The sequence below is a fragment of the Pocillopora damicornis genome, chromosome 5 (assembly GCF_964200805.1).
Source record: "Pocillopora damicornis chromosome 5, jaPocDami1.2, whole genome shotgun sequence".
Taxonomy (NCBI): domain Eukaryota; kingdom Metazoa; phylum Cnidaria; class Anthozoa; order Scleractinia; family Pocilloporidae; genus Pocillopora; species Pocillopora damicornis.
This window is the reverse complement of record NC_142674.1, coordinates 23,139,044-23,161,284: the sequence shown is the minus strand read 5'-3', so window position 1 is coordinate 23,161,284 and position 22,241 is coordinate 23,139,044. Positions and strand designations below refer to the sequence as shown.

The 22,241-nt window shown below is 37.4% G+C and overlaps 2 protein-coding genes and 1 long non-coding RNA gene across 10 annotated transcripts in view; 2 read left to right on the top strand and 1 right to left on the bottom strand.

The window, feature by feature from the left end:
• Nucleotides 1-314: 314 nt before the first annotated feature.
• LOC149046042 (uncharacterized) lies at nt 315-3,959 on the top strand. 2 transcript variants are annotated; one of them, XM_089206374.1, is made up of 4 exons: nt 315-827; nt 1,467-2,104; nt 2,586-2,656; nt 3,086-3,959. In XM_089206374.1, exons 2-4 carry the CDS (start codon nt 1,957-1,959, stop codon nt 3,134-3,136), a joined length of 270 nt encoding a protein of 89 aa, XP_089062500.1. In that variant the 5' UTR covers nt 315-827; nt 1,467-1,956; the 3' UTR covers nt 3,137-3,959. The 2 variants fall into 2 exon arrangements, 1 of the variants encoding a protein (XP_089062500.1); XR_016186581.1 differs by lacking the exons at nt 315-827; nt 3,086-3,959 and having other exon boundaries at nt 1,965-2,104; nt 2,494-3,069.
• Nucleotides 3,960-6,267: 2,308 nt separating this feature from the next.
• LOC149046041 (uncharacterized) lies at nt 6,268-20,732 on the bottom strand. 4 transcript variants are annotated; one of them, XR_016186586.1, is made up of 2 exons: nt 20,031-20,219; nt 6,268-6,329 (listed from the first exon to the last, which is right to left on the bottom strand). It is a non-coding gene; the product is annotated as an uncharacterized LOC149046041 (long non-coding RNA). The 4 variants fall into 4 exon arrangements; XR_016186584.1 differs by lacking the exons at nt 6,268-6,329; nt 20,031-20,219 and adding exons at nt 14,748-15,315; nt 20,511-20,732; XR_016186585.1 differs by lacking the exon at nt 6,268-6,329 and adding an exon at nt 14,748-15,315 and having other exon boundaries at nt 20,031-20,217.
• A 136-nt stretch (nt 20,733-20,868) lies between these two features.
• The window catches only part of LOC149046032 (uncharacterized), a 50,197-nt gene continuing 48,824 nt past the window's right edge, over nt 20,869-22,241 (top strand). For 3 of the 4 annotated variants that reach the window (XR_016186580.1, XR_016186578.1, XM_089206373.1), the window contains exon 1: nt 20,903-21,262. Coding sequence is in view for 1 of the 4 variants with exons in the window: in XM_089206373.1 (XP_089062499.1) it covers nt 21,168-21,262 (95 nt within the window). In the remaining 3 variants the exon portion in view is untranslated. Of the gene's footprint in view, nt 21,263-22,241 lie in introns of all 4 variants that reach the window. The other variant, XR_016186579.1, reaches the window with a different exon arrangement.

The window sequence follows — 22,241 nt, the reverse complement described above, 5'->3', positions numbered from 1 at the left end:
ATTCAATTTAGATCAAAATAACTTTGTTACATATCGAAACGAAGGTTGTCTCACCTTCAAAATAATCGTGCTCAACTGCTTCAGGCTCATTCTGATCATTCAGCCTCATGATGAACTGACATAACCACAAGAAGAACGAGAGGCACAGCTTCATGATTCCCAGTGAGCATCGAGATATTCTTCTAGGACCTTGACGAGGTATGACCATCATTCTTGGGACAGAAGTTTGAAGGATGGTTTCTGTCGTCGTTCTCATCAAATGCAGTTAATTTATTCTATAAAGGGTTCACTTTCACGTGTTATGATTGGTCAAAATTACAAACGCGCGAAAAAAAGCAAAATGTGACCATGTATTGAACGTCAATCATTACGGTACCCTTACTCCGTACCCTCCCCCCGCCAAGGAATGGAGGTGAGACAACGTGACGTCACTTATTTGCACGAAAATATGTAATGACTTGAATGTTTAATCTTTTTGCCGATTCTTGATTCTCTACGTTCAACCCTTGGGCCGATGGCGCAAAACTGCGCGATGACGTTGGCATTTTCTGAAATGCTCGTATTACATCCGATCGTTCTGAAATTTTGGCCGTAGCATGGCGAGTTTTAGCTCCGAACTATCAAACGTGACGTTGGGAGCCCGTTCTGAAAGTCAGTTTCGTGCGATTTCAATCTGTGACACTGGCGTCCAATGCGAAGCGCCAGAGATACAGCGTAGCTGGGGCTTTCGAGATGATTTTTGACGATGGAAGTGAGCACGGTGGTATGTCTAGCGGTGAGGAATCCGAATTACACAGGAAACTGGAAAATCCTAGCGAAGAATCGAGGTAAGTAATCTGTAAACATTCGATGTTCAAATGCGTGACGCGTGTGGTGTTGAAACAGGGTAAAATTACATTTACTTTTACTTTTCGCGCACGAATCCTTGTTTGAATCCTTGCCTTGAGACAAACCTGTAAATGTATATTTGTGAATGTAAAGCAATATATACTGTGATCAAACATGATTTTGAAGCAACATAGTAAATAATGTTCAATGGAATTTTAGAACGCAACGGCCTAAATTACCAGCCGATCACAGATCGAATGTGTGCGTCCGAACTAAATCAAATAAAATCTTTTATTTTTAAAACGATAGTTGCATATATATCGACCTGAGCGTTATCTTATATTTTCTGTATGTGTTTTAGATGTTGTTCTACTTGTTACATGCCGAAATTTCACAAAACAAGCAAATTATGCTCAAGAATGAGTGGAATGATATAAAATGACAGTTTCGGGGTTTCACTTCTGAATTGTTTTGCTCTTGAAAAATACTGGTGGTGCATTGTAAGTGAAAGGCTTTTGATATATGTTGCGCTTTATGTATTTTGAGGTTGATTATCTCATTTTGTCCTTGTTTCAAGGCAAAATTTCAGAAGTCAAACAAAGATATTTACATAATATTTCATCTCTTAAATCTTAAAGGGCATGTAAACCCAAAAATACATGTTTCGACGAAATCGGCTATTTTCATTTGAACAAGTTTCACAAATTGTGGCTTCAAATTTGTGTCATTTGAAAATATTTGCGTTGTATGCCCAGTTTTGTTTGAATCGGTACAAAACTGGACGACACAACGCTTTACCATTATGAAAAAACTGAGTATATTGAAGCAAACTGTAAGTAAAAAAATCATGACGAGACCGGCAAACAACGGCTGTGGAAAAGACTCCGTGTCTCACGCGATTATTAAACGAAACTTTGGAGGTTCCACCCGTGACGTCACAGGAAAGATGGCGCCATTCAAAATGACGAATATTTCGAATTTGGAAGAGCTTTCACAAAGTGCAAATGGACTTTTGAGAAAAAACGAATGGTACCTTTGGTGTACTTGATATATTTGCTAAACATCTATGTGAAAAGAAAATGAACGTTTTTCGGGTTTACATGCCCTTTAAGTGAATCGGAAGGAGACATGGAAGAGGAAAGAGAGGATGAAGAATATCCTGATTGGAGTAAAGGAGATGTTTCAGTGGTTAGTGAGAGTGAGGGTGAGATGGAAAGTGAAGACACTGATGTTGGTGTTTCTGTTGATCCAGTGCCTTCCACATCCCATGCCACAGGTAAGTTTTACAACCCTGCAAGGTGGCGTTGTCCTTTTAGGGCTAAACAGGTACCTGCCAGCCAAGGTACCTGTGATACTCGAGGTGCTAGAGCTCATCCTTTAGTAGCTCGAGGTTTTACAAAAGGTTTTGGTGGTCGTAGAGCCAGAAAACGTGCAGGCTCATCCCCAGAGGACCCACGCTCAGTGGTTACTTACAAATCGTATGATGATGAGGATGAGGGAAATCCCTGGGATCAGTTTCCACCCTCCCTTTACACCTGCATGTCCTCCTGGGATACAATTTGAACAGCCTTTGCTCAGGGGTAGGATGCATACCGCTATTGTGTTTTTTACTGAAGAATTGGTGAATGATATTGTTAAGCACACTAACAGCTATGCTGTTCACAGGTCTGGCATCCAGCAGTACGTAAAGGACAATCAAATTAGTCAGGGAATAAAACTATGGGTACTTGCTGATAGTTCCAATGGTTGCACTGTAGACTTCAAAATTTACATTGGGAAAGATTCTGCAAGAGGGATTAGTAAATTTGGGCTCGGGCATGATGTTAAGGTAAGACTTATTAGTCTGTACTTCAATCAGTGTTCACTAAATATGTGTAACACATCTCAGATTTGTTATTTTCCAACCAATTTTTATGGAGATGTTGCCCATATAACAAGGAACCTTTTAAGTTAATTTTTTCCACAATACTTTCTATTATTTCGGTATCACTTAATTCACAGTTCAAATTTTGTTGATATTGTGTGCTAATTAATGTTGGTTTGAAAACATTCAATGAGGTTGTTTCCTTTTTCTTGGAGAGGAAACATGCATTTCAGGAAAGCTTATTTATTGCTGTTTCAATTGAGGTATAGCTTACTTCCTTTGGGTAAATACTTGGTGAGGAATAAATTTTTCAGTAATCTGGATCAATTTTTATGGTTTTGGGGTACAGTTTGGAAAAAAATTCTAATTAATTCTGTCTTTGTTCTTTTTCAGCCAGATTCTCTGGATATCTTGCCTATAGTAAATGGAATATTTTATCTTTGAAATGTTTCCTTGTAACTCCAGTCCATTCAGGCCCAGTCTGTTTCAATGTCAAAAGTTGTATGATAATTTATGCAAATTGTATGCCATTTTCTCAGCATGATTTAAAATACATGGATTTTTGAAGGCTAAATATTTTTTCTGCAAAGCTTATTTTGTCCTCTTGCAAATGTGCAAGCATTTAGTTCAATGTTCGGAGAAAGGTCGTTTCTGAACCTTTTCCGCGATAGTCGAACACTGCTAGATTCAGTAAGAGACAATCGCATCAGAAGAAGCAAAGATTTATTGTTACAATTTCAATAGTTCGAATGCAGTAGTTTGTTTGCATCTAATTCTTGCGTACACTGTACGACTCGCTATAATAAACGCGGCAGGATTGGAACGAAATGGCTGTTTTTCTTCACCTCTATTAAGGAATGTCGTGTTGTGATTGAAAAGAACATCGGCAAAAAGCTTGCAATTAACAATTGATTCATACGTCAGCATGCGTTCATCGAGATATGAAGCACGCGGGAAGTCTGGAGAGCACGAAAGGTGCGTAAGAGTTGCTCGAGGCGTAGCCCCGAGCCAAAACCCAACATTATCCATAACGTTCTCGTAGAAATGGATAATACTTTACGTTTCAGTGCGTGCTAAAGTATGTTTTTACTTCTTCAACTCAAGAAAGCCCATGAGAATATAATCTTTTGGAAAACCGCATTAGCATCTTCAAAAATTGTACGTCCCAAAGTACTCGAGTGAATTGTTCCGTAGGAATATAGTTTTACATTTCTTTTACCTTTATTTATACTTCTTCCAAAAGAAAAAATAAAGACCTTGTTTAGAATTTTTTCTTTCTTTTACTGACAAAAAGCATTTTCAATCATTTACTATCAGCTTTCGTGTATTACTTGTTAGTTAGGGACTAGTCAGAAACAAAACTCCTCACAAAATGGCTCGTAATCGAAGGTTTCTTCGATCCTCTATCGCTACTTGCAGCGTGTGATACCAATTGATATGCAAACAAAATAAGCCATCAGTCCTACGAAATGAACAATTTTAGTTTTATTTTTCAACAGGAAAACTTATGCTATTTTCCAATTGCTATTTGCGTTAGGAAATGAAAAGACGTTTTGTACCTTGACATATTTCATCAAAATTATACTACAAATTAAACCAAAAGGCAGCCTGGTAGCTGGGTGTTCTGTACTGTGTTTTTGTTTGTTTCTTTGTTTTTTTCAGTTTTCCCATCTAAATAATCTACTTCTTTGACGTCGAAATGTTCACAGTCATCTGAACATTAGCTTTAGTTTCGTTATCAACAAATTGGAAACTGTGGGACAGTTTTGAGGATTTATTATAGATTACAAAATGCTTGTTGCTTACAAAATTTTTATACAAGAACTATCAACATTAAACTTCGTCAGATGGTCACAAATTTATTCTTTATGATTGGGAAGAGAAAGAAATTTTAACTAGGGGGGTGGTTAATAGACAGGGAAGGGACGAAGTAAAGAGAAAAGAAATATACGCATATCTCCCCCTCCGACTCGCTTAAATTTACCCTAAATCGAACATGAGACAAGAATGAACGAGTCGAACCAAAAACACTCACTTGCACTCCTAAGTAAGACCATGGGTTTAAATGGATAACGGCGAAATGTCTCGATAGCCTGGCGGAAGAGCGGGGGGAGCCATTTTTCTCTGGGTTAGGAAGCGTTCTGCGCATTAGGAGACGCTAAAACCACCAGAGAATGTCAAACTTTATCCGGTTATCAACTCCATATGAACAGAACGAAACTTTCGCACGGTTCCACGTGAACAGAATGTTTGGTCAAAAATTCGTCCGGTACCGTGTGAACGTAGCCTCAGAGTACTTTGGAGAATGGGTTTTACAATGCAATTACTGATGTTTATTCCATCTTTTCACGTGCGTATTCATAACCGTGATTATGTATCTCTTTCCCGCTGATTCTGGTTTAGCTGGGTGTCTGAAGAACAGCGAATGGCGGATGACGGATGCGGATAGCGGATGGAAAAATGCGGATCGGAAAGCGCGGAAAGAATATTTAAATTAATAAATTGAAATAAGAACAGTAAATAAATTAAGTAACAATCAGTAGAGTATCGACAGGAATACCAAATTATATCAGGTGTTAGCCACCGTAGACAGATACAGTATATAAACCTGTTTTTCTTCTTTTGGACCTTGACGCCAAAGCAATAACCGAAAAATTTATTTCTTCTGACAACTTAAAGAGCGGTATTATAAATAGTTCCTGTTTTCTACTTTAACTTGCTCGCAGAGTAAAACTAATAAAAATTTTTCAAGTCGATTCTCGCACGGCAAAGCAGGTAGAGTTCCTACGGCTTTAAGGGTGTTCTCCCCTCATGGGTTCAGCTTGTCGAAAAGGTGTTTGACTGTTTACCACCCAAGAAAGATAATGAAACAAAAACGATGCTAGTGACTCTCCGTCTAGACTCTTGGTTAACTGGCTGAGCGTGAAGCAAATAAAACTCCGTGGCAAATTTGTGACGTGTCAACCCGGAATGAATGGCTGAGATTTTTAACTCATATTCATCAAAAATTGAAGAGTTTTCAGCAAACCACGTTGACTGTCGAAGAGTCGACTCTTATTGAATGCATCAATAAGTACAAATGCGTTTTGATGATTTATTAGAGATTACGAAATGCCCGTGGATAACACAATTTTAAACAAGAAGAACTATTTTAATGATGTCAACAGCACTATAATTAGTTTACAAGTGCCTATGGTTTGTCGCAGCTTTACAAATGTTGGCCGAAGCGGACGGACAAAATCTAACCCGAGTATCGACTTAATAAACAAAACCGTGAAAGGCAAAAAATTGCCTTTGACTGCAAAACGCGGGGATTCCAAAATTTTAAAACGACTTAGGATAAATCCCGGAAATTAGAGGTGGAATCCTTTGGCAAAGTATGCAGGCCGGTCTCATGAATGTTGGTGATGTCAGAAAATTTATCTAAATAAACAACTTTGTCGGTAGTACGGAAAGACCCTTAGTAAACATTAAACTTCGTCAGATGATCGCAAATATTATATGGAATGTTTGCAAATATGATTTCCACGAATCAAGACTTTAGAATTCTTGGTTGGTCCACTTCAGAGTTTACACTTCTTTCCCTATACAAGACCGTCATCTGCTGCATCCTCTGAGCAAGGAACTGGGGGTTTGACTGACAAGATAAAGGAAAAGGAGCAAATATTATTTCACAACTGGTATAAAAGTTTAATGAAAGAGATATAAAAAAATCAACAACATATATATATATGATTAAACGACTGTAGCTGGTAATTAGCTCTCCGTATTAGAAAATTAGGAAAGATGCATGAAAAGTTAACTTTACAATTATTTGCGTTCAAAGATTGGAAGATAGAAAAAATGACGATATGTCGTTGGCAACGTCAAACTCAACAAAATGATAAAAAATATTACTGAAATTCAACTTAGATCAAAACGATTTTGCCACATATCGAAACGGAGCTGGTCTCACCTTCAAAATAATTATGCTCAACAGCCTTACGCTCATCCTTTTTATTCCACATCATAATTGATTGATATAACCACATGAAGAACGAAAGGCACAGCTTCATGATTCCCAGTGAGCAACGAGATATCCTTTTAAGACCTTGACGAATTATGATCATCATTCTTGGAGCAGGAGTTCGGAGGAAGGTTTCTGTCGTTCTCCTCTTCAAGTTCAGTTAGTGTATTTTGTGAAGGGTCTTGGAATGCACTTTAGCCTCAGTGCAAAAGCAATCACGTGTTGTGGTTAGCATTATTAGGAGGCAATTTCATGTGGTGGCTGGACGACAAATACAACCTGAAATGAAGTTAGCATGACGGGATTAAGTACCTATTCTTCGAGTCTGAATCATGATGGTTATAGATAACACAGTGTTACACTTCATGCGTGACTACATCTTGCGTAAACATTTGCAAGCAGTTTGCTGCTCCGATCGTTCTCCTCTTCAAGTTCAGTTAGTGTATCTGTGAAGGGTCCTGGAATGCACTTTAGCCTCAGTGCAAAAGCAATCACGTTTTGTGGTTGGCATTATTAGGAGGCAATTTCATGTGGTGGCTGGACGACAAATACAACCTGAAATAAAGTTAGCATGACGGGATTAAGTACCTATTCTTCGTGTCTGAATCATGATGGTTATAGATAACACAGTGTTACACTTCATGCGTGACTACATCTTGCGTAAACATTTGCAAGCAGTTTGCTGCTCCGATTACCTCTATTTCAAATACTGCAAGTTATACGAGATAGAAACGAGACTATCAAACGAAAAGGGAAATCAACCGATTTGTAAAAACAGTTTTAATATTGATGCGTCAAAATAAAAAAGCTACTGAAACCCACATCAATCATAGAGAAACAATGAAAAGTCCTTTTTTTTTTCCATGTTGACTTTCCATTGTTTACCGTGAGAGATTTAGAGCTGCAATCATTCAATCGGTGAAATGAAAGAGTTTTAATTTTCAACTAGTATTATTCTTAGAACGTCTAATTTTGGGGCGAATGCCGAACGTTCTTCGCTTTTTTTACGATTTGAGCCCGAAAACGTTCTTAACATGTTCTTAAAGTTGTGTAGTATAATGTTTTAATAGTCAGACTAAGTTCGACTTCAATTTACAATTGGTTCCCGGCTACGTCAGCGTACGTTAATCGAGATTAACGCGGAAAGTTTGGAGAGCATAAAAGATGTAAAGAGTCACTCGAGGCGAAGCCGAGAGAAACTCTCGCTTCTTGAGTGCTTTGCAAACTTCTTAAGTGCTTCATATCTCGATGAACGCACAGCTGACGTATGAACCAATTTTTTCATAACATTTTCAACCCGATGGTTTAAATGTTGTAAAAGGGTTAATATTCCCTCTGCTACGCTTTAGCGCGTTGATAATTTTGTTTCAGAAAAACATTTCGCTACGCTGTAAACGATTTTGTCTTAGAATGGTCAAAAAACTCCATTTGTTATTTCGTTGGTTCTTTCAGAGTGTCTCTCTGCCAAGATATTTTCCAACTCGGACTCACGCAGAGAAACGGGATGACACCGACATGACATTACTCGTTAGTTATAAAAATAACTACAAAATGTCTCGTAATCGAAGGTTTCTTGGATCCTCTATCGTTACCTGTCACGAGTGATACCAATTGATATGCAAACAAAATAGGCCATCTGTCCTACGAAATGACCAATTTTAGTTTTATTTTTCAACAGGAAAACTTATGCTATTTTCCAATTGCTATTTGCGTTAGGAAATGAAAAGACGTTTTCTTCCTTGACAGATTTCACCAAAATTATAATGCAGATTAAACTAAAAGGCGGCCGGGTGGCTGGGTAGTCTGTGCTGTGTTTTTGTTTGTTTGCTTTTCTTTCAGTTTTCCCATCTAAATAATCTACTTCTTTGACGTCGAAATGTTCACAGTTTTCAAGTTTATTAAGTTTGCAGGAAAATCTTTGTACAATAATCACAGTCATCTGAACATTAGCTTCAGTTTCGCTATAAACAAGTTTAAAACTGTGGGGTAGTTTTGATGATTTATTATAGATTACAAACTGCATTAAACTTCGTCAGGTGGTCATAACTATTATATGGAATGTTTGCAATTATAATTTCCACAAATTAAGACTGTATAATTTTTGGTTGGTCCACTTCAGAGTTTACATCTTCTTTCCCTAAACAAAACCGTCATCTACTGCATCCTCTGAGCAAGGAATGGGGGGTTTGACTGACAAGATAAAAGAAAAAGAGCAAATATTACTTCACAACTGGTATAAATGTTTGATGAAGAAACATGAAAAATACCAGTATAAATATTTTATATTTGTTTTTTCAAGTCAGTTGATCTCCCTTTTTCTTTCATAACCTCGTTTGTATCTCTCATCACTTAGCTGAACTTTCATTTGATTATTATGTTTGTATCTCACCCAACTTTATATTCACATCGTATTATTTATAGCCATGCAGGCAGGAAACATGTGATTTTGTCACATGTCGAAAGAAAGCTGGTCTCACCTTGAAAATAATTATGCTCCACCGCTTTAGGCCTAATCTGGTCATTCCGCCCCATGATGAACTGACATAACCACAAAAAGAACGAGAGGCACAGCCTCACGATTCCCAGTGAGCATCGAAATATCTTTTGAAGACCTTGACGAATTATGACCATCATTGTTGGGGTAGAAGATCGGAGGAAGGTTTCTGTTGTTCTCCTCTTCAAGTTCAGTTAGTTTATGTGGTAGAAGGCCTAAGAATGTACTCTATTCTCCGTGAAAAAAGAAAAAAATACACACCACACGCGTTGTGATTGGTTAAAAGTAGGGGGCAAGATCATGTAATAAAACAAAATCGATATTGCACTGTGGTGAATAAACGTGTTTCCTTCCTACATATATAGTTATAAATAACACATTTGTTACACCTCATGCGTAACTAAATCTTGCATAACTGCACTGATTCACTCTATTTCAAATCCTGCGTCCAGCTGAGCTAGAAAGTTTTCAATTAAATAAAATACAGCTTAATTTGTGCGAGATACAAACGTAACAATCAAATGAAGTTCAGCTCAAGTTATGCGAGATACAAACGTTGACCTACAGATACTCTACGTAGAGCGAGGTCAATCTTGCGAAGTTCATATATTACGAAGTTCATATAGATCTCGCTCGCCGTAGAGTCTCTGTAGCTCAGCGGTAGAGCATCGGAGCGCGGAATGCGAAGGTCTGAGGCTCGATTCCTTATCGGGACTCGGAATCTTTTCTCTGTCCTTCGCTCGTGACATTTGTCCCACGCTCGTGACATGACGAAAAACATCTTTCTCTATTTCTTTTCTGGTTTAGCTGGGTGTCAACGCAATTGATTCCATCACCGTCGGTGATTCTACCATCCCAGCCTCTCGACAGTGTTCGAAACTTGGGTTCCTGGTTTGAATCCAATATGTGTATGTCCATTCACATTGATAAGATCTGCAGCAAGGCTTTACATGGCTTGTATAAAATTCGCCAAATTAGGAAATTCCTTAGTCCTGAGTCCACGAAGACTCTTGTTCACGCATTTGTGACTTCTCATTTGGATTACTGTAACTCTCTTCCCTTTGGCGTCCCCAAGTACCAGACAGATCGTCTTTATAAGGTGCTTAACGCCGCTGCTCGATTAATCTTTAGGATTCCAAAGTTTGATCACATTTCGTCCGCCTTATCTCATCTTCACTGGCTTCCTGTTACTTATCGCGTTCATTTTAAGTTGTTACTCTTAGTTTATAAATCTCTTAACAATCAAGGCCCACAATACATTCAAGAATATCTGCAGCCACACTCCACATCTGGTCATCACCTACGTTCCTGTGATCAGGGCCTTCTTAGATCCCAAGAACTAATTCTAAGACCTTTGGTGATCGCGCTTTTATTCCACTTCGGTGGAATAAACTGCCGCTTGAAATTCAAAATAGTCCGAGTGTAGTCATTTTCAAGTCCGAGCTTAAGACATCTTTTCAAGCTGGCTTATAATTTGTTTTAACATTTTTAATAGTTTTAACATGTTATGTATTCGTAATATTTTTCATATTTTATCGTTAATCGTTTTAATATTTTTATAGAATTGTTTGTAAAGCGCTTTAGAATATAGAAATGTAAACAGTTATTATTATCATAATAGTCTATAAACCTGTTTTTCTCAACAACTGAACCTTGACGTGGAAGCAATAACCGGAACACTTTACAGGTGTTTGACTGTTTACCACCCAAGAAATATAATGAAATGAAAACGATGCTGGTGACTCTCTATCTAGACTCTTGGTTAACTGGCTGAGCGTGAAGCAAATAAAACTCCATGGCAAATCTGTGACGTGTCAACCTGGGATAAATGGCTGAGATTTTTAATTCATATCCATCAAAAATTGAAGAGTTTTCAGCAAACCACGTTGTCTGTCGACGGAAGAGTCGACTGAAGACATCAATACGTACAAATGCGTTTTGATGATTTATTAGAGATTACGAAATGCCCGTGGATAACACAATTTTAATTATAAACAAGAAGAACTATTTTAATGATGTAAACAGCACTATAATTAGTTTACAAGTGCCTATGGTTTGTCGCAGCTTTACAAATGTTGGCCGAAGCGGACGGACAAAATCTAACCCCACAAAATCTAACCCGAGTATCGACTCAATAAACAAAACTGTGAAAGGCAAAAAATTGTCTTTGGCTGCAAAACGCGGGGATTCCAAAATTTTAAAACGACTTAGGATAAATCCCGGAAATTAGAGGTGGAATCCTTTGGCAAAGTATGCTGGCCGGTCTTATGAACACATCAGGCGTTGACGGCATTTGGTGGGTTAGAAATTTTTAATGCTAATGCAACAGACGAAACAAAAATTTGTCAATCTGTCCCTTTTGTTCGGACAATTCTAGTTTTTTCCCCTACTGCGGAAAGGCCCTGAGGGGGCCTTCAGTAGATCGATTTTAGTTCAAATACGCGCTAGTCGTAGCTCATACCACAAAGTCTATCACGGTTACGTTTAATTAGTCGCTTTCGTCCAGCTTTTTGAAGACTTGGCCGCTTCAGCACAAATTTGTTAAGTTGTGACAAACCATCCATAAAATGTTGGTGATGTCAGCATAAAATGTTGGTGATGTCAGAAAATTTATCTAAATAAACAACATTGTCGCTAGTACGGAAAGGCCCTTAGTAAACATTAAACTTCGTCAGATGGTCACAAATATTACTTGGAATGTTTGTAAATATGATTTCCACGAATCAAGACTTGATTGAGGTTGGTCCAATTCAGAGTTCACATCTTCTTTCCCTAAACAAGACCGTCAACTGCTGCATCTTCTGAACAAGGAATGGGGGGTTTGACTAAGAAGATAAAAGAAAAAGAGCAAATATTATTTCACAACTGATATAAATGTTTGATGAAGAAACATCAAAGTTTAATGAAAGAAATATAAAAAAACAACAACATATATATATATATATATATAAAAAGTTAGATATAGCTCTTTGCAGTTAGATATAGCTCTTTGGCATACAAAGCTTAGCTTTCATGTCCAAATTGAGCACTCTACTAGGATGAGTCATTGCTGCTAGCATTATGCACGCCCACTAGTTTTTCTAGTTTGAGCACTCTGGCATGGCTTAGGTGATCCCACATGTGTGAGATCACTTGGGGTGGCTATATTGCCTTACCTCCATCCTAGCATCAGCACTGCACTGATGAGGCCCAGAAGGCCGAAACAGTACTGTCTGCAGTTAGTTATATATATATATATATATATATATATATATATATATATATATATATATATATATATATATATATATTGTGAGAGGAAAAAGACAAATAAACTACCAGTTCATCCCCAAAGATCTGTTTCGTGGTTGCCCACTCATGAGGGGATTTAATGAGAATAGATCTTTACCATCGCTTATATACAATATGATCTAATTTATGCAGTGCGGAATTGAACAGTTAGTTGTTGCGTAGGAGGGCTCTGTTCTGTAGGTCTGTTAGGATGAACTGGTATTTTATTTGTCTTTTTCCTCCCACAATATATACATCGCTCTACTCCTATGTATTGAGCACTGTCTTACGTAAGTCAAAATTAGTCTATATATATATATGTATGATTAAGCGACTGTCGCTGGTAATTAGCTCTCCGTAGTAGAAAATTAGGAAAGATGCAAGAAAAGTTAACTTTACAATTATTTGCATACAAAGATTGGATGTTAGAAAAAATGACGATGTGTCGTTAACAACGTCAAACTCAACAAAATGATAAGAAACATTATTGAAATTCAACTTGGATTGAAACGATTTTGTCACATATCGAAACGAAGCTAGTCTCACCTTCAAAGTAATTATGTTCAACAGCCTTACGCTCATCCTGTTTATTCCGCATCATAATTAATTGATATATCCACAAGAAGAACGAGAGGCACAGCTTCACGATTCCAAATGAGCATCGAGATATCCTTTTAAGACCTTGATGAATTATGATCATCATTCTTGGAGCTGGAGTTCGGAGGAAGATTTCTGTCGCTTTCGCTTTTCAACAGTTAGTGTATTTTGTCGAGGACCCAGGAATGCACTTTAGCGTTTCCTGTCTAATTTCAGTTCACACATCATACGGATTACTTCATGCATAAACATTTTTATGCGGTTTGCTGCTCCGATTCACTCTATTTAGTCGATGGTCACAAATATTATATGGAATGTTTGCAAATATGATTTCCATAAAGCTAAACGTTTAGAATTCTTGGTTGGTCCACTTTAGCGCTCAGCGCTCGTCAGACAGAACTTTCCGAAGTTCTGTCTGACGAGCGCTTAGGTGCGAAACTCAGAGTAACAGAGAATCGATGCGTCCTCTTTGATTCTTTCACTTATATATATATATATATATGTGTGGATTTTTTTATATTTCTTTCATTTTGTTGAGTTTGACGTTGTTAACAACATATCGTCATTTTTCCTTCCTTCCAATCTTTCTATGCAAATAATTGTAAAGTTAACTTTTCATGCATCTTTCCTAATTTTCTGATACAGAGAGCTAATTACCAGCTAACCAGCTACAGTCGTTTAATCATATATATATATATATATATATATATATATATAAATATTATGAGAGGAAAAAAGGACGTAACTACATTTCCCCATGTAGTTACGTCCTTTTTTCCTCTCATAATATTTATTCTGCTCTGCTTCAACGTATTGAGCACTGTTCCACGCGAAAATCGACTCGCAAACTTCCTATATATATATATATATATATATATATATAGTTCAAAATGACTAAAATGAAACACGCATGATTCCCTGTAACTCTGAGTAACAGAGAATCGATGCGTCCTCTTTGATTCTTTCACTTATATATACTCAGCTCTGCTACCACAGCATTGTGTAATTTATGCTTAGGTAGTCTACCCCCACATTTATATACATGATTAAACGATTGTAGCTGGTAATTAGCTCTCCGTATTAGAAATTAGGAAAGATGCAAGCTGGTGTCACCTTCAAAGTAGTTATGTTCAACAGCCTTACGCTCTTCCTGTTTAGTCCGCATCATTGGCGTTTCCTTTCTGCATTGTTATGTAAATAATACAATGTTACACTTCATGCGTGATTACTTCATGCGTAAACCTTTTCATGCGGTTTGCTGCTCCGATTCACTTTATTTCAAAACTGCGCACAGCTGCACGAGAAGGGAAATCAATCGATTTGCAAAAAAAAGTGGCAATAATAATTCGTCAAAATTAAAATATATTAAACCACTAAAACCCACTTCAATCAGTGAGAAAACCATTAAATCAAATTTTTTTTTGCGACGTTGTCCTGCCATTGTTTACCGTGGGTAATAACTTTGAGTTGCGATTAATCATAAAATCCGGGTTACAGAGTTTGATTCTTACACTTTTTTTTTTCAATCATTCAGTATCGGCTTTCGTGTATTACTCTTTAGTTAAGGACTTGTCAGAAGCAAAACTCCTCGCAAAATGGCTCTTAATCGAAGGTTTCTTCGATCCTCTATCGCTACTTACCACGAGTGATACTAATTAATATGCAAACAAAATAAGCGATCAGTCCTATGAAATGAATAATTTTAGTTTTATTTTTCTACAGTAAAACTTATGGTATTTTCCAGTTGCTATTTGCGCTAAGAAATGAAAAGACTACCATGACAGATTTCACTAAAATTAAACCAAGCATTAAACCAAAAGGCGGCCCGGTGGCTGGGTGGTCTGTGCCGTGTTCTTTTTTTGTGTTGTTTTTCTCAGTTTTCTATCAAAATAATCTACTTCTTTGACGTCGAAATGTTCACAGTCATCTGAATATTATAGTTCCAGTTTCGTTATCACCAGGTTGGAAGATAGAGTGTAAGACACTCTGTATGATTTAATACAGATTACAAAATACTTATGGCTTACATTTGTTAAACAACATGATAGTTAGTATGTGAACATTAAACTTCTTCAGATGGTTACAATATATAAAATGTTTTTTATTATATTTCTATTATATGAAATGATTGCAATTATGATTTCTACAAATCAAGTCTTTAAACATCTTGGTTGGTCCACTTTGGAGTTTACATCTTCTTTCCCTAAACAAGACCGTCATCTGCTGCATCCTCTGAGCAAGGAATTGGAAGTTTGACTGACAAGATAAAGGAAAAAGAACACATATCATTTCACAACTGGTATAAAAGTTTAATGAAAGAAATATGTAAAAAAAAAAAAAAAAAACAAAAACATATATATACATATATATTCTTACGACTGTAGCTGGTAATCAGCCGTCCTTATGCATATCAAACTCACTGCTAACGAAAGCCTGTATCAAGTCTCGGCGACCACGCCCCCACCACTGTCTGACTCAAAACCACAAAATTTGGAACCTTTGGTTCGGTTACTAAGTGACGTTTTGGTAGTGATTAATTTTAACAAAGAAATTTTAAAGACAAATATTAAAGCTACTTTAATTAAATTAAATACTAAAGCTACTTTAGAAGTTATTTTGAAATACTAAAGCCTTAGGATTTAATGGGTCAAAATTCATTTTTTAAAATTTCTATTACCGTATTTATTCGATTAAAGGCTGCGGCGTTTATAAATTTGTTTATTAAATTTCGTGATTCGAGTGTGGTGATTATTCGAGGGCGGCGATTATACGAGGGCGGCGGTTATTTAAAATCCACTTTATTTTTTGCAAACAATTTTATGGCAACTGACTATCTGAATTAAAAAATTTGTTAATATTTCTGCTCTAAAATGCGGCGTTTACTCGAAGGCGGCGTTGATTCGAGGGCGGCGTTTAATCGAGTAATTACAGTGGTAATTTTGGAAAGCGTTCACAGTGTCGTATCACGATTTGCGCGTAAGAATGGGTCCTAGCTCTTTTGCGCACGCCCGAAGCTCAATGTTGCCGCCACATTCGAATGGAGCGAGAAACTTCCTATGCTTTGGTTAGCTTGTCTGGGTTGCGACCGATTTAGATGAGTCAAATGGCCGCTCAAGTTCGAGTGCTCTCACAAGATTTACTTCTGGTCTTCTGCAGATCCGTAAAAGTCGTGGGAGAAGGATCAGAGGGTCCAAAAACAAGATTTTCCGGCCATTCGTTACCTTCGTATTAACAAGTAGGTTGTCTTTTAAATAATTTAAGCGATGTGATTCTTTTTCCTTTTGTCCTAAGAGAAACGGAATTTCGTATAATACAAAAATTTTGTTGCTAGTAAGTCTCGAATATGTCTGATGCCGGTCGTTTTCGGCTATCTTCTCTACACAATTGCCAAAGAGAATGGAGAGGGAAGTAGCGAATCTTCCTTCGCTGCAGTTGAGGAGAAAATCATGCAACAAACGGGTATTTGAGGCATCCTCGTCAACAGTCAAATACCAAATGTCTTAAGGAAAAAGATTGCGACCATGTGTGCTTAGCTAAAGCGAACAAAGAAGGAAAGTGGAGGTTTCGGTGTTAAGAGGCTCACTGATAAGTGGCGTGACCGTGCTTACTCCGTCAAGTTATTTTCAAATAAATCAAGATTTAAGAGAGGAGAAACGAACGCCAGAAGAATCTTTGAAGAATGAAATTACCAAGCGACAGAAACTTGTGTAAAAGCTCGACGACACAGGGAGAAGCTACAGGTATCACAAAAAGAGATTCCAAGGACTAGTTCACAGAATTGCAGAGATGAGTAAGAGAGGTGTAATGCGCCCTGAGAAAAGATCCTTTAATGAGCACTCCAAGTAACACCAAAATGAGATAGGGAAGCAAATGAAATAAGAATGTGAAGCCACTCTAACCTCTCTTGGAATGTACAAATTTGTGGCTTCAAAAGTAGAAGTGTTCAATGATGACACAGAACAGTACAAAACTTTTGATCTAATTGATAAGGATCATATGCCACCATCAGGTTCTGATTACAGTGACTTAACAGATGCTCAGGTTAATGACATAAAATACTGAATTTATATAAAAGACAAATTTAACATTTCCAACGAAGCATGCCATGAAATGGCAAGGAAGTCTGAGTTTATCCCAAACACTTACTAGACAACCCAGCTGATAAATACAATGAATAAGAAATCTCCAGAAGAAGCAGAAAGTATGCAAATCAGCTTCAAAGAGAGTCTTGAAGGGCAGATTGTTAACTTACAAGGAAAAGAAGATTTAAAAGGAGATATAATTAAACTCAAGATAAGTGGAGATGGTACATGCATTGGAAAGAGACTGAAACTAGTAAATATCACATACTCCATTAAAAACAAAAAAAGGAAATGCAATGAATGAAAAGGGCAATTATGTCCTTGCTATACTTAAGACAACTGAGAACTAAAACAATCTCGAGGAAAGCCTGGCTGATCTAACAGAAGAAATGTCTAAATTAAATAAGGTAAAAGTAAGGGGTAAAGGCTCCAACATCAAATATTTTTTTGGTGGGGATTGAAAGTTCCCAGCCTGTGTTTGTGGGTTAGGGGGAGCTAACCAAGAGTATGCATGCATTTGGTGCAAATTTCCTCATAACCAGAGGCATATCAAAAGGGTATGGTCACTTTCCAACAGTTTTCAGGGGGCTACATCACTGGAGGAAATTTCCAAATTTGCCAAATCAAAAAAGTTCAATTGCAAGGAAACCCTTTTATTGAATTTCACACCACTTGGTCATGTAATTAATGACACCCTACATTTATTTCTTTGTGTATCAGATAATTTGACTGAACTTTTAATCAAGGAAATAAGGAGAAAGGATGTTTGTGAGAATGCCACATGTAATAATGGATTTTCATGAGAGAATTTTAAACATGACTGGTTATGAAATCTTTCTAAAACATCTGGGCATTTCTTTTGAATAGAGGATCCACAAAGACAAAAAAAAAACTGGACTCCAGAAATCAAACGGGTCCTGAAATACTTAAGGTGATGTAAAATATTTAACTATCCGCACTTTTGCCAGGCAACAAGAAGTCAGAAAAGCTTGAGCTGCTATGGAATGGGTTCAAGGAAATCATCTGAGATTTAAAACTTGATTTTCCAACTAATGGATTGATCAATCACCTTGAAGAAAAATAGTGGAATGATTTAAGATCTTCTCATCCTTGTACTGAGTTAAAGATGTAACAACAAAGTTGTGTAAAATTGTTGCATATTTTAATCAGCAGGGTATAGACAAAATAATGATGTGACTTCCAATAATTATTTTAGATTCTCTAACCACAGAGGTATTACTACTCTATGGCAACTTCTTCAAAAGAAATATCAAATTCAATTTCTGGAAGCAGCTGGGTATGAAAGGATGAAACAGTCACCACTGTAGTAAATGTTCCATTTCAGGTCATTCAATCAAGACCTGCACCAAGCAATGCAAACATTGCAATCACCAAACTTGTAGCTCACACTTTATAATATGGGAAGATATATGGGGGCCAAAATGTTGTACTAGGTCTTCACAGAGTTACCTAGACAATATATATCACATTTCATCATCAGGTGTTTCTAGTTACAGTACAGTGTGTAGCTAAGTTTCAAAGCTACAGATTACCTGCATCAGTCAATTTTTGCAATAACGAGAAAAAAACAAAAGTTCCTTTGTTTTTGTTGACATGATATTCTTTAGCATGCAATATAAATTTCCACTCTTTTTGTCTTCGCTGTTTCATTGAGAATGATAACCACATATAAAAATCTGTTCTAAAAAAAATCGATATCTCAAGATCTACGAGTCGAAGAAATCGCTTGAAACGGGAGAATACTCTTTAACTCAAGACAGTGCTAGCTAAGAAAACTTCACTGGTGCGTCGAAAATTTTGTCTTGCCGTCAATTATGCGGCGCCACGAAATAAACATGTCAGCATCATTTTTTCCGCGTGAATTGCTCTGAGGCCAGCTTTTTCCCAATTAAGTTCCTTTATTTTCAAGTTCACTACCCGTGTATGTGAGTTGTTTTTTTGAACTAAACAAAGAAAGAAGCTGTGAAATTGACAAGGTAAGAAAGTAAGAGTACAAGCTAGATAAAAGCTTTGTTATCGAGTTTCACATGTTTTCGATTTGCAGCAGCTCTCATCGAGAGGATATAAGTCTCTTATTATAATGAGCAATCTGCGCGAAAAAAATGAGTTATTGCACAGGTTTTTTGAAGAATATCTTCAGAGGATCTTACCATCTCTGTTATTTCCTGCATAGAGTATTAAAACTATACCGTAAGCTTTAGAAATTATCGTACTACCCGCACCTTCCTGTAAGCCGCACCAACTACTGTTTGTGGGAAAATTAACAGATTACCCGCTGGTAATCGGCTAGAAATTACGGTATTACATGAGAACATTTTTACTTTTACAGGACCAAATCAGAAATTTCAGCTTTCTTTTTTGTAAATGTAAAATTTAGGAGAGATGAAAAATGTGTATTTTCAACAACAACAAACATTAATTTACTTTTGGCATAGTAATGCTTATTCCCATCGCCCCTAACAAATGTAAATACAACACACAAACTGTCCTCTCTTTCTGATCGGATGTATTTCCCCCAATGCCTACAATTCTTGGATTGGAGTCTTCTTAGACAACCAGAAACGCACAGTTCCCTCAGTGACAAAAGCATAATCACCATTTTCGTTAAAAATTCGTTCGTCCCATATAATTCTGAGCAAATGGTTCAAAGTCTGGTTGGAACTAATTCAATAAACAGTCTTTTCCCGTTCTTTCTTTGACTTCCTTGTTAAAGCAAGCTCTTCATCAAATACATCGTGATTGACTTGAACTTCTACACGAGTGGCTGGGTCGTCCTTTCGGCCAGAATACAGTTTCCTTATTACGCTATACTCGCCACGCATTTAACGTAACTGTTTACTATATCCAACGTTGCGAGTTTTCACTCACCTTGCGACTTTTTCTGCGACTGTCACAACGACAGGATAAAGTTTACGATCGTTGGTTTTTGTTCTTGTCTCCTTTCTGGATAAAAGCCCCGTCGAAAAGATATCGTCGGAGTATCGTTTTAGGACTTTCCTCTGCCTCGCAGTCGCCATGTATTCAAATGTGTATCGACACTGACACTGATACCTTAATGCGCAAGCGCAGCAGAACATGCCAAGCGTGTCCCAACTGTGCGGGTGAACAAGGTTCTATATTTAGCAATGCATGATGCCGTGCTTGACAGGTACACATCGTAAAAATTTGATTGTGTTGTGGCGCTAAAACATTCGCCGGATGCGACAGATGCTCAATCAAATGAAAAACTCACAAATAAGTGACGATGTAGTGAGCCACATTAAATTCAACGAAGTGATAAGAAATATTACTGAAATTCAATTTAGATCAAAATAACTTTGTTACATATCGAAACGAAGGTGGTCTCACCTTCAAAATAATCGTGCTCAACTGCTTCAGGCTCATTCTGATCATTCAGCCTCATGATGAACTGACATAACCACAAGAAGAACGAGAGGCACAGCTTCATGATTCCCAGAGAGCATCGAGATATTCTTCTAGGACCTTGCCGAGGTATGACCATCATTCTTGGGGCAGAAGTTTGAAGGATGGTTTCTGCCGTCCTTCTCATCAAATGCAGTTAATTGATTCCATAAAGGTTCGCTTTTGTTGACCCCTTATATGAGAGACGCTACACGTGTTATGATTGGTCAAAATTACCTGTACCCTCCCCGTAAACCCCCCTGTACCCTCCCTCCGCCAAGGAACGGAGGTGAGACAACGTGACGTCCCTTATTTGCAAGATAATATGTAACGACATGAATGATTGATCCTTTTGCCGATTCTTGATTCTCTACCGTGTCAACCCTTGGGCCGATAGTGCAAAACTGCGCGATGACGTTGGCCTTTTCTGAAATGCTCGCATTACATCCGATCGTTCTGAAATTTCGGCCGTAACATGGCGAGTTTTAGCTGCGAACTATCAAACGTGACGTTGGGAGCCCGTTCTGAAAGTCAGTTTCGTGCGATTTCAATCTGTGACACTGGCGTCTAAGCCAGAGATACAGCGTAGCTGGGGCTTTCGAGATGATTTTTGACGATGGAAGTGAGCATGGTGGTATGTCTAGCGGTGAGGAATCCGAATTACACAAAAAAATGAAAAATCTTGGCGAAGAATCAAGGTAAGTAATCTGTAAACATTCGATATTCAAATGCGTGACGCGTGTGGTGTTGAAACAGTGTAAAATTATATTTACTTTTACTGTTCGCGCACGAATCCTTGTTTGAATCCTTGCCTAGAGACAAACCTGTAAATGTATATTTGTGAATGTAAAGCAATATATACTGTGATCAAACATGATTTTCAAGCGACATAGTAAATAATGTTCAATGGAATTTTAGAACGCAACGGCCTAAATTATCAGCCGATCACAGATCGAATGTGTGCGTCCGAACTAAATCAAATAAAATCTTTTATTTTTAAAACGATAGTTGTATATATATCGACCTGAGCGTTATCTTATATTTTCTGTATGTGTTTTAGATGTTGTTCTACTTGTTACATGCCAAAATTTCACAAAACAAGCAAATTATGCTCAAGAATGAGTGGAATGATATAAAATGACAGTTTCGGGGTTTCCCCTTTGAATTGTTTTGCTCTTGAAAAATACTGGTGATGCTTTGTAAGTGAAAGGCTTTTGATATATGTTGCGCTTTATGTATTTTGAGGTTGATTATCTCATTTTGTCCTTGTTTCAAGGCAAAATTTCAGAGGTCAAACAAAGAAATTTAAATAATATTTCATCTCTTAAAGGGCATGTAAACCCAAAAATACATGTTTTTCTCATACTATGTAAAAAGTGGCGTAGAAAACGAATCTGAAATTCGTTTTGTCCAACTCGACTTATTTTAGGAGAAAATCGGCATTTTCAACTGAAATTCCATTTCCGGTAAAAATAATAGCGAGAGTCGTGACGTAAGCGGTGGAACTAAAATATTGCGCAACACACATTCCCTAGTAGAACTGCTGTGGTAGCTCGTGTAAGTAGCGGTAGTTCGAAGATGTTTTTCAGAAGATAGCGACTCGAATGCCCTAAGCTTAGTATATGACGGCGATGGGGATGATCCAGAATCTTTAGGAGAGTCTGAGCTACGTCCTTA

Coding starts and splice junctions, on each gene's coding strand:
- LOC149046042 (XM_089206374.1), top strand. CDS start 1,957: ATGGAAGAGGAAAGAGAGGATGAAGAATATCCTGATTGGAGTAAAGGA. Junction 2,105..2,585: donor TTCCACATCCCATGCCACAG/GTAAGTTTTACA, acceptor GTTGCACTGTAG/ACTTCAAAATTTACATTGGG. Junction 2,657..3,085: donor GGCTCGGGCATGATGTTAAG/GTAAGACTTATT, acceptor GTTCTTTTTCAG/CCAGATTCTCTGGATATCTT.